General features: G+C 36.2%; 1 protein-coding gene across 1 annotated transcript in view; it reads right to left on the reverse strand.

Moving 5' to 3' along the window:
* The window catches only part of AGTPBP1 (ATP/GTP binding carboxypeptidase 1), a 174,692-nt gene that overhangs the window by 124,536 nt on the left and 32,932 nt on the right, over positions 1-17,224 (reverse strand). The window contains 1 exon segment of the mRNA XM_072763282.1: positions 3,346-3,470. Within this exon segment, the coding sequence (XP_072619383.1) occupies positions 3,346-3,470 (125 nt within the window).

Genomic DNA, 17,224 nt, shown 5'->3' on the forward strand with positions numbered 1-17,224 from the left:
TGCTCAGCAGCAACCTGGCCTCTATCAGATGCCAGTAACAATCCCCTTCTCAAATTTCACAACCAAAAACACCTCCAAACATTGCCAGTGTCTTGGGGCAAGTGAAGAGGAAAATCACCCCTGGCCCAGAACCACTGATCTGGACAGATCAAGAAAAGAGAAAGATGACACAAATGGCAAAAATCAAGAATGACAGAAACTGAGGATTATAAAGGAATTACTACCAAGAGATACATGCCAACAAATTAGACCATCTACACGAAATGGATAATAATTATGTTTCTAGGGAAAAAATTAAGGGTAAATTACAAAAAGTACCATGCATATATAATATGTAATATATTCTTAAATATAAGTAATAAGTAATAAGTAATATATTCTTAAAGACAGAAAATGTAATGCACTCAGGAAAAACTAGCGTCAAATTGTGGAAATGTATATACCTCCACTACATTAACAAGTATTTGTGGTTTTTTTTAAAATCACTTAAATACATAAGTAGTATGTGCTTATTACAACAATTCTAACAGTAGAAAAGTATCTTAAGTAAATCAGGAACTTACCTCATTCCCCTCCATTGCTATCCCAGTGATAACTACTGCTAAAAATATGGTATGCATACTTCTGTTTTTGTGGGGTTTGCCTTGTTCATATAAGTGTTACATATGTATATAACACTTACTTTGTACAAAAATGAGGCTATACATATAGTTATATGAACCAAAGAAACTTGCTCTTTTACATAACAGATCAAACTTAGGGACTCCAAGCAATTCATACAGCTCCACATAGGAAGTATCTGTCAGATGTATCACAAGTAACTTCTTTATAACTGCATGAAGTTATTATACTTTTAATGTTCCACAATTTGGCTTTATCAAAATTAATTCAACCATTCTCTCACTAATGGATAGTTAGGGAGTATCTTGATCTCTGGTATTACAAACAATGCTGCAAAACATCCTCAAACATTCTTTTACATACTAGCATTTTTATTTTAGTCAAATATATTCCTGAGAGTCAGCAAGCAAGTGCACTTTAAATAAGCATTGCTAGATTCTTCTCTCCAAAGTTAGTAATAATTATTGCACCATCAACAGTGCATGAGAATACCCTATTTTCCATGTCCCCAATGCTGGATACTGTTATTCTCTAATTTCTGCCAATCTAACTAGTGAGAAGCATCTCTGTTGTTTTCATTAGCAATTCCCAACTTTCAAGGAGTTAAAGAATCTTTTCACAGGTTTACTGGCTATTTGCATTTCTTCTTTAACTATAATTTCTAATCTTTCTCTCTCAAATGGACATCCAACTGAATTATCCTATAAATGATGATGGGACAGTCTTCCACTACTAAGTTACACTGTTCTCATTGGCTAATCCAATGTACTATAAACGAAATCACAGTATTACACAACCTAGGGGACAGCATTCAGGGCCTGGACCCCCAGTGGGGAGTAGCAGGGTATAGGGGCAGCCTCTGGTAGTAGTATGGCGGGGTCATTTTTCAGAGGTGATGCGAGAGAGTTGGGGCTTCCAGGCTGTGGGAAATGTCTGCAGTGGTGGGGGCAGTGTACACAAGTGTTATCTATGGGTCTGAAGAATTTGTTTTCTTTTGTTTGTGTTGGTTTTGAGGAGGTTTCATATTAGAACACAGTGAATATACTTGGTACATATAACTTCGCACTAATACAGTTATACATCCTTGTACGTCTACCTTAGATGATAAGCACAATTACTTCCAAAGGCTAGACTCCAATATAGGAGTTCTTGAATTAAAAAGTACAGACAGGTAGAATGCCTGGGTGGCTCAGCAGTTAAGCGCCCACTCTCAGCCCATGGTGTGATTCTGGAGTCCCAGGATCAAGTCCCGCATCAGGCTCCCTGCAGAGAGCCTGCTTCTCTCTCTCTGCCTGTGTCTCTGCTTCTCTCTCTGTGTGTCTCTCATGAATAAATAAATAAAATCTGGGCAGCCCCGGTGGCCCAGTGGTTTAGCGCCTGCCTTCGGCCCAGGGCGTGATCCTGGAGACCCGGGATCGAGTCCCACGTCAGGCTCCCTGCATGGAGCCTGCTTATCCCTCTGCCTGTATCTCTGCCTCTCTCTCTGTCTCTCTCTCATGAATAAAGAAATAAAATCTTAAAAAAATTTTTTTTAATTTTTTAAAAAATAAAAAAATTAAAAGTACAGACAGGTATCTTAGATTTTGCTAGAAACAAATGTCATCTATTAAAGACCTCTTCTGGGTTTTGGAGTGCTGTCAACTACCCTTTAAAAACATAGACTGCATAGGAGGTAGTTATCAAAATGGTCTATGACCATGAAGAGGAATTAATACATACTGAGTTCCTGAATATGGTAAACGCCTACTAAAGGACCTGAAACTCCAGAATAATGAAATAATTTTTAAAATTAAAAACTAATTATAAAATGTCTGAACTTTAATTTTAACAGAATGCCTTCAATATACTATTAAATATTAAGGTAACTGCTGGTTTACCCTTATTTCAAAAAAGAAAAATCAGGTTTGTTTTTTTTTTAATCAACCACAAGTTCCAGAATCTTAATTTCCTTTTTTTAGTATCTATTGAAATGATTACATAGATTTTATTTGACCTGTTCAAATAATGTTATATTTCCTGATATTAAACCATTTTACACTCCTGAAGTGCTCATTAACAATGTGATATTCATTTTTAATGTACTTTAATTCATTTGGATTTACTTCACTAACATTTTATTTGAAATTGTTCATATTTATGTTTCTAAGTACAAAGTCAGTACCTTTCTTCTCTTGTACTCTCTCAAGGTTTTGATACCAATTCAGTAGTATTAACTTCATAAAATAGAAAAATGATGCCTAATTACAGATACCAGTTATTGAACATTTTAAAATTCTTTTTACATGTTTCTCATGTAAAACTCATGATAATCACTGATATCTTTTATCTCTACTTCAGAGCTGGTACAGCTGAATCCTAGGAACTCAAAATTTTCCTAAGATCATCCCACCACTGAATGACAGAGCTTGCACTCAAGTGGGGATCCACTAGTAACCAGTGTTCTGTGCTGCTTGACACCTTTTTGTCAACATTCTAGAACAAGAAGCACTGGAATTAAGTATTGTTTGAGAATGGGGGAGGGGGGCGCTTAATCATTATCATTTTTAGAAACAATGCTTTGAATAGCAATTCCATCCACAGTCATTCAGTTTTCTACCTCTTGAGTCTACTTGAGAAAGTTCAGTTTTTACAGAAAATCATCTATTTATCAAAAGTTTGAACATTCTTAGCACCTACTTTTGAAGAATTGATAAAGTATTTCAAAAACAAAAGATTAAAGTTTACCTTGACTTTGAGCCAGATGAAGAATTTTTGATGTAACATATCTGGCAGTATCTGATTCTGTAGATTCAGTATTGATCTTCTCCAGCTGAGCCAGGAGTCCCACAATCCGAGAATTATTGGTAAGGCTAAAAAGAATGTTACTTTACATTAGGGTACATTCTACACCAATTGTAAATTCAAAACTATAAAGATCTCTATTTAAAAAAAAAAAACTACCTTCTAAAAACATTAAGGATTTCTGCCACATTTCCTTATTCTGTTTTACAGCTTAACATTGCTAAAATTTGGGGTGCCTGGGTAGCTCAGATGGTTCAGGTTGTGATCTCTGAGTCCTGGGATTGAGCCCCACCCACATGGGGCTCCTGGTTTGATGGGGAGTCTGCTTCCCCTTCTCTCTCTACTTATCCCCCCTTGTTTATGCCCTCTCTCTTTCTCAAATGAATAAAATCTTTAAAAAAAAAAAAACAGCTAAAATTCTATTAATTTAAGAGAAACACATTTCATTTCAGAAAACCACAAATGTCAACCCGTCCAGCAATCTTACATCACACCTTCAAAGTTCACCTTTCGACTCTTCAAGAATACTTCTTACATTTCCTATGCTTACCTCAAAACTCTAATAATCCCTCCCCTCTTAGTCCACTCTCAGTGCCCTGCTTTGTATTACAAGCCCGAACAGGAACACACTTTTCTTCCCACTACCACATCCTTAAATCTCTCTGATTCTCTACCCACATTCTTTCTTCCTTGTTCTCATTATACATTTGAACATCTGGAACTGTTCTAGGTATTACCAATAGTAAACAAAACAAAATTCCTCTCCCTACAGACTGAACATTCTAATGGTGAGAGATAAACATGTAAATAATCATACAATATTTAAGGTGGTGGGAACTGCTACAAAGAAAAGCAGGAAAAAAAGAAAAAGAAAAAGAAAAGCAGGTTAGACGGAATAAAAGGTGGAGGGCGAGGGATGCAGTTTTAGTGGTCAGAGAACACCTCACTGATCGAGTACCACTGAGGGAAAGCCCTGAAAGAAGTAGCCATGAAGAAACCTGCAGAAAGAGCTATTCAGGAAGGAGTCACAACCAACCAAAACCCCAAGGCAGGGGTCGCTGTACTGAGTTAAAAGTGAGGCAGCCAGTGTGGCTGGAGTAGACTTAAAGAGAGTAACAGTGAGAGATGAGGTCAGAGGTGGGGGTGCCACCATTTAAAGCTTTGCAGGCCAATGTAAGGATTTTGACTTTTACACTAAGTGGGATGGAAAGTTTCTGAGCAGAAGAGTGATATGCTCTGCTGTTTTTAAAGGCTCTCTGGCTAGTACGTTGAGACTCAAAAAAGAACAACCCCTCCCCTATATACTTGACCCAGTAGCCCTTCCTGCATTCTCAATGTATTTGCTCCTTAGATTAATCTTTCCCTGATTCATCACCCCTCTCTCCCTTTCAACTAGATCATACTCAATGGCACACTAATATGATGCAGGAGAGCTCCCACTAGCAACCAACCACGCCACTTCTCTGCTACTCCTTGAATGAGGCTCCTGTACTTGCTCTCTCCATTTTCTCATGTTCTGTTCACTTTTCAAGCTTGCCTTTTACACCCTGAGGTCTCCCAATCTCCTGTAGTCACTTCCTTACTCATCATATTCAGTATCTCAGCACTATCTAAATCAGATAGCTTCCTCTTCCTCCACTTCCTTCTTTGGGCTTCAATGACTCCACTCTCTCTTTATTTGATATTCTTCCTATCACCACCTCTCTGAGATCCCTTCTATTGGCTCCTCCTCTTGTAATACATTTCTAGATACTGATTTATCAACAGCTCTATCCCCAGCCCTCTTCTTTTCATTCTCTCCATTCTTCTGCCAATGTGATCTCATGTAATCCCACCACTGTAATTATGATCTAAATACTACCTGGCTCCTACACTCAACTCCAGCTTCACCCTGATAGCTTACCCAACCTAACAAGCCCAATATAAAGCATTTTCTAGTTCCTCCTCTCAACCTATTCCTCTTCCAATCTTAACCGCTCTCAAACCCACATGAAACCACCAATTGCTCAGGAAAAAATCTGAACTGCCTTCCTCACACCAAACCAGTATCAGCTCCATCTCTGAAACATATTAACTTCATCCACTTGTCTCCATATCTACTATTACTCCTCAAGTCCGAGCAATCATCATCTCTCACTTGGAAATCATAGCCTTATAACTAGTCTGCTTTCTTTATTGCTTGCCAATAATCCATTTTCTCAGTAATTTTTTTAATCTTTTTATTTCAAAATACTTATAAATACTCATAGGAAGTTGCAAAAATAGTAGGGTGGTCCCTACTACCTTTCATCTAGTTTCCCCAATGGTTACATTTACTACACAGCAAAAACCAGGAAATTGACAGTGGTTAAGTATATATAGTTGCAAAATAGTAGAGTGGTCCCTACTACCTTTCATCTAGTTTCCCCAATGGTTACATTTACTACACAGCAAAAACCAGGAAATTGACAGTGGTTAAGTATATAGTTCTAGGCCAGTGGATCACATGCATAGATTTGTAGAACCACCAATCTAATCAAGTTGCTATCCAGCTTAAAAAGAATCGCTTCAATGGCTTCCTTTCAGACTTTAGGTAAAATCTTACTTACTTACCATAGCCTACTAGACAGGCCCTTTGTCTATGGCTTCTGTCTACCTCTCAGATTTTATCTCTCACAACATTCCCCTCATGCACTGGGATCCAGCTGCAATGGCTATCAGTTCTCTGAATACAGCAAGTTTTTCCCCAAACACAAGGTTGCTGTCCTCTCAATCTGGAGGGTGATTTCACTCAGCTCTATTTAAAGCTGGCAACTTCTCATTTCAGGCTGCAACTCAATCATGTGACCATTCCCTCACCAGCTCCTCCACTTCTGATATTAAAATGTACCTATAAAGAATTTATCCCTATTTGAAATTATGTAAGCTCCACAAAGGTAAAACACCTTGCTTGTCTTACTCTACAAATTCAGTACTTCAAACATTGGCTGGAATAGCACAAACAATACATATTTAGAAACATCTGAAAAACAGTATGTTCTTTTCAGGTTAACTATGCCAAATGCTTTAAATTTGGAGCTACTTTAACTGAAAGGTATCTGAAATTTGAAAATACACATTAAGCATACATTTAAAGATGTACCTAACCATTTAAAATAATGCAATATTTCCCATTTACCAGAGCCAGTATAGCATAAACATAAAGATACATATCGATATGTATAAATCTTTAAGCATCATAAAAACCCCAAAAAAAACCTTTAGAATATGTTCAGTGTAATATCAACAGTTTTAAGATACATAAATTCAATACAATATATTCTTTAGTGTATATACATAATATATAAGAAAACATTATACACACACATACTCTCTTACACATAAAGACACACATGCAAATTATGACCATCAAATTCAGCATAGTAATTATCTCCAGATAAGGGAGAAAAATGTTATCAGGCAATAGTACACAATGCATTTGTAATTTTTTTTATTTCTTAAGGGGGTGACCAGTACACAGGTGTTCATTATATTATTCTCTATCATTTTTGGTTTTCAGAAACATTTCATAATTTTTTTAAATAAAAAAATTCTGGGGGCAGCCCTGGTGGCGCGGCGGTTTAATGCCGCCTGCAGCCCAGGGTGTGATTCTGGAGACTCAGGATCAAGTCCCATGTCCGGCTCCCTGCATGGGGCCTGCTTCTCGCTCTGCCCTGTGTCTCTGCCTCTTCTCTCTCTCTCATTCTGTGTCTCCATGAATAAATAAATTTTTTAAAAATCTTTTTAAAAAACTTCTGTAGAGATTAAATCTATGTTACGTGTTTAACATTGTACATATTTTTTTCTTCCAATGTTGCAGGAGGAAGGAATGATTCCTTATATAACTACACTAACGCTACCATACCAAAAATAGTAACAATAATCCTTTAATATCAAAATTAGTCTAACTTCAATTTTCTTAATTTATTAGTTCATCTCTCACACATTTTCTTTGTACAAATGAGAAACCAAATGAGGTCTATGTATTGCATTTGTCTTTTTTTTTTTTTTTTAATTTATGAAAGACACAGAGAGAGAAAGGGAGAGAGGCAGAGACACAGGCAGACGGAGAAGCAGGCTCCATGTCAGAAGCCCAATGTGGGACTTGATCTCAGGACTCTGGGACCATGCCCTGAGCCAAAGGCAGACACTCAACCACTGAGCCACCCAAGCGTCCCAACATTTGTTTTTTTATCAACAAATTTCCTATTACTTTTTTTTCTCACAATTTGTTGAAGCAGTTCGATTATCCTATAGTTCCCCACATTCCACACTTTACCAATTATACATCCACAGCATAATTAATATGACTGTCCATCCTCCATATTTTCTGTAAACTGGTAGTTGAATTTAAAGGCCTAACCTGATGAAGACTTGACTTGGAAATGTGAACTCTTTATAAAGAAGTGGTACTATAACCTTCTATAACAAGTCCTGCAAACTAAACTAGCCACTTTTTTCATAGAACATCATTTTTACTTCAAATAACAAGTCAAATAATAATAAAGACATTTTAAAAAACAAATGACAAAGATTATTCAGACTGGGGAACTGGAGCATACATTTTTTTTTGGAAATGAACAAAGTGAGTCTATCATTTCAAGGAACAACTGGCAGATTGTTGCCAATGATAAAATTTACCTTTTGAGCTAAACTTAGAATTTCAAAAAATGTGGATCTACCATCAAAGCCTTGAGAGCTTCCCATTAATTAAAAAAATTTCTAGGGGATCCCTGGGTGGCTCAGCAGTTTGGCGCCTGCCTTTGGCCCAGGGCACAATCCTGGAGTCCTGGGATCAAGTCCCGGGAGCCTGCTTCTCCCTCTACCTATGTCTCTGCCTCTCTCTCTCTCTCTCTCTCTATCTCATGAATAAATAAATAAATCTTCAAAAAAAATTTTTTTTCTAGGTGCCTGGGTAGCTCAATTGGTTAAAGATCTAACTTTTAATCTCACCTTAGTTCCTGATCTCAGGTTTATAAATTCAAGCCCCACATTGGGCTCCATGCTGGGTGTGGAGACCACTTTTAAAAAAATTTTCAGGATGCCTGGGTGGCTCAGCAGTTGAACGTCTGCCTTCACCTCAGGGTGTGATCCCAGGATTCAGGATCAAGTCCCTATGGGTTGGGTTCCCTATGAGGACCTTGCTTCTCCCTCTGCCTATGTCTCTTCTGATAAAAATCATTGGTGATATTAATATATGCAATTTTTTAATACTGTGTAATAAAATGTACCACTATGTAGAAGATCTGCATTAGTTATGGAACCAATATTTCCAAATGACCACTGCTGATGTTACAGATTTAAATATGGGAAAAAATTTATTCAAAGTGCAAAAGAGCCAATGGAATGTAATGTAACAGAGAACAAAAAGTTCACTAATATAGTTTCAGATTCCACATTGCAATTAACCTTTAAGAAAACTATTACTTAGCAAGAATATCCATTTCAATTTGAATTTCAAACAATACAGCTTTATTTCCAAAGTACATTATTATCATTTGTGTTTATTCCTCATTTATAATTATTACTCTTGCTTTAATCATATCTTTACTGTTTCTCTACAAATACTGAAAACACAACTTTATTTTCCTCTATCATAAATCAAAGGAACATTATATACAATTATCTAAAATGGCCTTTTGTTCTGTACTCCTTTTTCTAATTATATATCTATGTGAGCCCAGATATTCTTCATATTCTATAATAACAAGAACACCACACATGCACAAACTATATATGCATGTATAATATGTGCACATATTATATATGTAATACATGCTTACATGACAGATTGAACTCAGAAGTGGGTAAGAGAATCTAGCTATCTCCCATTAAGCCACACATCAGATTTGCAAAAATTTAGTAAAATAATGCTAGTCTTCATTTTTTGGAAAACAGTTATTTTTAAAACAAAATGTTATGTTATTATACAATTGGTTTATTGCCATTTTTAAATGAATTAAATAGGGGCACTTGGGTGACACAGTTGGTTAAGTATCAGACTCTTGGTTTCATTCAACTCAGGTTGTGATCTCAGGGTCATGAGATGAAGCCCCTCATCGGGCTCCACACTCAGCACAGAGTCTGCTTAAGTTTCTCTCCCCCTCTCCCACTACCCCACCCCCACTACATGTATGTGCACTCTCTAAAAAAGAAATAAACCCTTTTTTAAAAATAAATGAATAATTTTAAGTTCTCAGTTTTAATGTATAATAATGTAAATATCAATGGATAAAATAACTCATCAACAAAAACGTTTTGGAGTCTTCATCAATTTAAGACAGCATAAAGAGGTTTTGAGCTAAAAAAAAATCTGAGAACCACTCCTCTAGGCTTATCCTGTACATTTTATGCTCCTGACCTAGAATCAGCCCTTTCTCCAAAAAGTCCTGGTTCCTTTTGGTGATAAATGGTATTAAAAGACCACAGTTTGAGAACTAAGGAGCAAAATACATCTTTAAAAACAGTTCCATAACCCAGAGTTAAGAGAATTTTGCATTAAGGAAACCAAATTCTGATATTTAATAACTGAGTGTTTCTTAAATTTTCTCCAATTAATATTTTTTTAATGGTCATCTCAGGAAAAAAGTCATCTCATTATTTTTTTTTAAATTTTTATTTATTTATGATAGTCACAGAGAGAGAGAGAGAGTCAGAGACATAGGCAGAGGGAGAAGCAGAGGGAGAAGCAGGCTCCATGCACGGGAAGCCCGACGTGGGATTCGATCCCGGGTCTCCAGGATCGCGCCCTGGGCCAAAGGCAGGCACTAAACCGCTGCGCCACCCAGGGATCCCCAAAGTCATCTCATTATTTTGCAGTAGTTAATAAAACATCTAACTATTCAAAAAATTCATAAACATACAAAACACACACTGAGCATAACACACATTCAATTCTATTCCCAACTAAAAATTTGTTTTATCAGTAACTCTAAAAATTTTTAATTACACAACATTTAAAAAAAGTAAAAGAAAACCTTTCATCTAAGTGATTCCTTTCTGAGAATCATGCTTCTTCAAATGATGGATGGCTGAACAGAGGAATGAATCTTTTGAAGGGAGGCAAATAAACAGAAATTGAGAACATAGGCAAATCAATTTCCCTCTCTATTTCTACTTTTCTCATCTACAGAATGAAAACTTAACAAAATATTTTAAGCCACTCCAACTCAGCTCTTAAAATATAAAGCTGCTGAAGGCTGTGACAGTAATGTTGAAAGAATCATAGGGTGAACACCAGAGGGCAGCTGTACCACTTCTGAATTATTTTTAGACTTTGGAAAATCTGGGGAGGGGGGATAAGCTATCTAGCTATTAAATGGACAATCTCAACTACACTGAGAAAATGTTTAAATAACAAGGCTCAGAAAAGGGTGTATATCCCTTGCTTACCCTACTTTTAGATGAATCAAAATGAAGCTAAGACCAAACTTCAGAGATTCGATTTATGATTGTTAATTATTAAGTAGTGAGAAAATCATGGAATTGAAAATATAATCCATATGAAATACATCAAATTCAGTTAACTTTCAAATGGGTATTTTAAGAACAGTATCACTCAGGGGGTGCCTGGATGGCTCAGTCAGTTAAGTATTTGTCTTAGGCTCAGGTCTGGGATTAGGAACCTGCTTCTCCCTCTCCCTCTGCCTGTAGTTCCCCCTGCTTGTGCGCTCACTCGTTCGCTCTTTCTCTCTCTAAATGAAATCACTAAAAAACAAGACAGTATCAATCAAACATTTGTTTCATTGTAGTGGTCTCCTACTGCTTTGTTTCAATTTACTCTCAGAACTATTTTTCTAAAAGCATAAATGTGGGGATCCCTGGGTGGCTCAGCAGTTTAGCACCTGCCTTCGGCCCAGGACGTGATCCTGGAGTCCCGAGATGGAGTCCCACATTGGGCTCCCTGCATGTAGCCTGCTTCTCCCTCTGCCTCTCTCTCTCTCTCTCTCTGTTTCTCTCTCTCTCTGTCATGAATAAATAAATAAAATACTTAAATAAATAAAGCATAAATGTTCTGGGATATTACAAAAGTCCCAATGATGTACAGATACTACCTTTGCAATAAATAATTTCCCAAGCAACTGTAAGCACTATAGAACCTATCTTCATATCATTATTACCTTTTTTACCTTAAAATGCAGGTAACAGAGCTATCCTCATTAAAAAAAAAAAAGGTAAAAACATCTCACAGCAGAAAAAATCTATAGAAATACACTAAAGTTTTAGACTTAAAGATGACACACAGAAATTAAGATTTAATTTCAAACAGTAAGGTTTTAATTCCAAAATGCATATTATCTTTCAGAAATATCGGTTCCTCATTTAGAGGTCTTTTTGAACCTGCTTTTATTACTTTTGCTTTATTTACATTTTTACTATTTCTCCCCAAATACTAAACATACTTTATTTTCTTCCATCATAAATCAAAGGACAATGAAAAATAGAAACTTCATTATCATTCTTTTGTAAAAAGTGTTAAATATTTAAATATGTAAGTTTGGAAAACAATAATCTTCTAACTGGAAGAGAATAATAACTACTTCTCTGACTACTTCTTATAATTAAATGCAGAAAAGACTTCTTCAACAAAAATTCTAGTTTAACACTACCAAGTGACTTGTTACGGACAACCAGTAAAAGCTTGTTAAAATTTTAAACTGTCTAAATTAAAGTACCATCAGCAATAATTAGTCATTATCCTTTAAATTCCTTCACCAAAGCTAATTAAATGCTAATTATTTTATATTCATTATTTTTAAAACTTCTCTGGTCATGTTCCACTGGGATTTTAAGTACATGTTTGTGGCTAACTGCTTTGCCCTGATATATGGCCACTCTGGTGTATCACATTCCTCATTTTTAGCTTAATGTAAAAGTTAGTATAGGCTAGGTCAGAGGTTCTCAATCATGTTTGGAGCTTTGTGGGGAGGGACTGGGGGGGCTGGTCTCATGATACCTTTACACTAAAAAATTATTGGGGACCCCCCAAAGAACCGTTATTTTCACGGAAAACACAAATCTGACAAACAACCTGAAAAACTAGTACACTGAAAACTACAAAACATTGCTTTAAAAAATTAAAGATGGGGATCCCTGGGTGGCGCAGCGGTTTGGCGCCTGCCTTTGGCCCAGGGCGCGATCCTGGAGACCCGGGATCGAATCCCACGTCAGGCTCCCGGTGCATGGAGCCTGCTTCTCCCTCTGCCTGTGTCTCTGCCTCTCTCTCTCTCTCTGTATGGCTATCAAAAATAAATAAAAAAAAAATAAAAATAAATAAAAATAAAAATAAAAAATTAAAGATGACTATAAAAAAAGGAATATGCTATGCTCAAGAGTAATAAGACCCAGTGTTGTTAAGGTATCAACAGTCTCCCTGGGGGCTCAATCAGTTAAGCAGCTGCCTTCATCCCAGGGTCCTGAGATAGACCCCACAGCAGGCTCTCTGCTCAGTGGGGAGTCTGCTTCTCCCTGTCCCTCTGCTGCTCTGCTGCTTCCTCTGTTTGTGCTATCTTTCAGATAAATAGAGTCTTGGGGAAAAAAACACTCAATTCTCCAACTGATCTATAGAATCAAGGCAATCCAGTAAAAATCCCAGCAGGCTAATGTGTAGAAATTATAAAACTGATGCTAAATTCATATAAAAATGCACAGAAACCTAAAATAGACCCAATTTTGGAAATAAAAGAACAAAACTGGTAGATCAACACTAATTTTGAGACTCACTATAAAGTCACCAAGGCAGAGAAGTATCAGCACTAGAAGATAGACATCTAAATCAGTAGAATAAAACAGAGTCCAAAAACAGGCCCACACATACATGAACAACTGATTTTTGACAAAGATACAAAACCAACTGATTGAAAGGATGATTCTGCAGATATACATAAGCCAAACTTACCAAACTATACTATGTGCAGTTTGTTGCATGATGACTATATCTCAGTAAATTTGTTTAAAAATTATAGGTGGCCTTAGTAAGTACTCCTGGTATACCACGTAAGGCAGAAACTACACAGGAGTGGTTGGAGTGTCTGAAATGAGATGTAGATTGCATTTACAGAGTATCTCAAATTTTTTGGTTTTTAAGGGAATCAGATATATATCAGAAGAGCAGAGTCTATATACTGGGAAGCCCAGATCTTGTTTAAATAGTAAGGAATAAAGCGGTAAATGAGTCAAGTCAGAAAAATAAATGATTAAAAGAGCCTAAGAAAAAAGGGGGGAGGTGACATCAATGAACACTGGTGTCAGTATTAATACCTGACAAGAAAAGAGACACATTCTCTGCTGGAGTATAAATAGCAGGAGGGTAAGCAGAAGATGGGATCAAATAAAGGGGAATACATAAATTTAAGGTGGAAGATACATGAGGATAATAGATTGTATTATCTCTGTGATACCATGAGGGAAAGCCATTTGTTGAGGGTCTGTATTTGAGACATCTGAGGATTTCAAAGGCTTAAAGGGTAAAAAGAAAGTATAAAATAATCATTACAAAAATTGAGAAAATAAACTTTTCCAGAAAACCATAGTTGCAAGTTTTCTGGGCTCAGTTCAAGCCAATGAGCAGTAATTTTTAGTGTTATCTTTCAAGTTAGTTTACCCTCCCAACATCATTTAGCTGCTCAATAAAGGTTTATCCAGGGGGCTTCATCGGATGGATGTAAGGGAAAAATACAAAGTCAGGTAAAAGATATCTCAGGTCTTTTCAAGAGCGTAATGACAGATAGTGGATTCTACACTGCGTAAGAAAGGAGGTATGTGAGAGAAAATAAAATCAAAAGATTAAGTCAAAAGAGAGATTTTAACCCTTTTCTATTTCAATTCATCTTTCTGCATCCAGCTTTCTTCACAGAGCAATATGACAAGTATTAGTAGAACTTATCATTTCTCTTAGATGAAGGCCACTTGCAGTGATCTCAATTTAGTTAGCCTAAAACAGCAACAAAAATAAATACCCAGTAAAATCTATCTCAGGAGAAAAAAGTGAAAACCAATACTAGGAGCCAGAAGTTGTCAAACTGTAATTTCCTATTCATGTGGAACAATCTAGTAATTTTAGATAGTTTAGCTAATCAACAGAACTACCATTACTTATTTGACCTAATCCAAAAAGTGGCTGGCTGGTGCTCCTTCTTTTTGTTTTGTTTTCTTAAGGTTTATTTATTTATTTTTCAGAGCGAGAAAGCAGGCACAAGTGCACATGGGGGGGGGGGGGGGCAGGGGGAAAGAATTTTCAAGCAGGCTTCCCAGAACCCTGAAATCACGAGCTGAGCAAAAACCAAGTCTGAGATAACCTACTGAGCTCAAGTCATGATTTCATGGGTCATGAGATGGAGCCCACCCCTTCCTCCCCACCCTCATGTGCAGCTCTGCCCTCAGCAGGGAGTCTGCTTCAGGATTCTCTCCCTCTGCACTTCCCTCCACTCGCTCGCACAAACTTGCTCTCTAAAATAAATAAATAAACTTTTTAAAAAATAAATAAAGATTTTAAAATTTGGGAGCGCCTGGGTGGCTCAGTCAGTTAAGCATCTGCCTTCGACTCAGGTCATAATCCCAGGGTCCTGGAACAAAGCCTCACATTGGGCTCCCTGCTTGCTAAGCCAGGAACACGCTTCTCCCTCTCCCTCTGCCCCTCCCCCACACAAACCAACCCCCCCCTTGCTCTCTCTCTCTCTCTCTCAAAATTAATAAAATCTTCAAAAGACAAATTTAAAAATAAATAAAACACAATCAGTCCCTAATTCCTTTCCTATACAAATTATAAAAATACTTCAACAATGAAATTTGTTATAATGTATTATATAGTTAATAACTGGAAAACTTGACGTAATAAGGAACAAATCTTATCTAAACTGTATCTACTTATTTTAAAAGAGTCAAATCATACTTGTAAATGCAAAGTTGTAAAAATGTAAATATAACCTACAACACTGCTACAAAGCAAAACTGATTACCAATATTAATAAGTTGTCATTTACTAGCCTGCTACACACTATCTTCACAACTTCATAATATAGCATTATTATTATACTCGTTACATAGATGGGAAAACTGAGACTTAACAGTGTTAAGCAATCTAGCTAAAAAATAAATTCCAAAACAGAATCAGTTTGTCTAACTTTTAACTGAAAGAATCGACAGTAAAACCTTGCTAATAAGGACAATTTCTTGGTACATAAGAGCTTTAATAGAGATGATGCTTTAACTCAGGGATTAGTTAAAATTTTTCTGGAAAGTACCAGACAGTATATATTTTAGGCACAATGGACCATACAGTCTCTGTCAATAATTAGTCAACTTTGCTACAGTAGAGCAAGTGTCCAGACAATAAATAAATGAAGGAGCACAGCTGTGTTCCAGAAAACTTAATTTATGTACACAGAAATTTCAATTTCATATAAACTTCATGTGTCATAAATATTATTTCCCCCCCCCAAAATTTAGAAACGTTAGAAACTATTCTTAGCTCATGGGCCATACAAAAACAAGAGGTAGATGGAGTCTGGCCTATGGGTCATAGTTTGCTGACTCTTTTAGTTGAAAATTTAAGCATTAATAAATATTAGTTTAAATATATAAATACAACATGCAATTATTTAAACACAAATAATACATTCAAATAAGGAGTTTCAAATAACCACTTCATGTATTATTTCCATAACTGACACATATTGGTATTTAGCACTACAGTACCTTTTTTCTGATATCACTTTTAACTTGCTCATCTTGACTTACTTCATTTCATCATTGCAGATAATCTAAAAGAAAAAATGTTAATGATATTAAACATACAGCTGTTTCTATATATTAGATATCATAAAAGCCATGCCATTGAAATTTTTTATTATGAGCAACAGAAGATAACACTGGAAACCAAAGGAGAGTGTTTGATTTTTATGTGTTTCTGGCAAGTTACCTCAATATGCAAAAATGTGAGGGGATCCCTGGGTGGCGCAGCGGTTTGGCGCCTGCCTTTGGCCCAGGGCGCGATCCTGGAGATCCGGGATCGAATCCCACATCGGGCTCCCGGTGCATGGAGCCTGCTTCTCCCTCTGCCTGTGTCTCTGCCTCTCTCTCTCTCTCTCTGTCTGTGACTGTGACTATCATAAATAAATAAAAATTTAAAAAAAAAAATATGCAAAAATGTGTGACAATTACATGATCTAAAACCAGCCAGTAAACTGTTATCAAAATCCTGGAGCTACAAAAATTAAAAAAAAAACTAAAATAGTATATGCTCTAGGGTTAAGACTTCTTTTAAGACAGTTCAAATTATCTTTTTCCAATTTTATATTCCTCCTTAGAATAAACAAACCACAGCAGTGTACTTACTGTCCACTACTCACACAGTGATCAAATACTGGTAGATACGTAAGAACACTTATTAATAACAAATTGTTTAGACAGTAAAAACTACCTATAAATCATCTCATTTAATATACTTTATATTTTCCTTCAGTCAATACAAGTTTTATCATTAAAAAGTACACATTATACACTTTAAAACTTTAAATCTCGTTTCATAGAATCTTTACAACATTTCAGATTTATTTTGTAACTATTCACCCCCCCAAAAAAGAGAAAAAAACAAAACAAAACTCTGGGACGTCTTTTAATTTTATATATAAATGCTTACTGAAGCAGAATTTTGGTGCATCATTAGACGTAAAAAAAAATGCTAATTCAACAAGTTTCTCACATATTTATACAACATTTAGTATAATGATATTTAAAGGGAAACAAACATGCAAAAGAATGTAGAGAATTAGATTTAGAAAAAGAATGATATTTAAAGGGAAAC

Source organism: Vulpes vulpes, chromosome 1 (genome assembly GCF_048418805.1).
Source record: "Vulpes vulpes isolate BD-2025 chromosome 1, VulVul3, whole genome shotgun sequence".
NCBI lineage: Eukaryota > Metazoa > Chordata > Mammalia > Carnivora > Canidae > Vulpes > Vulpes vulpes.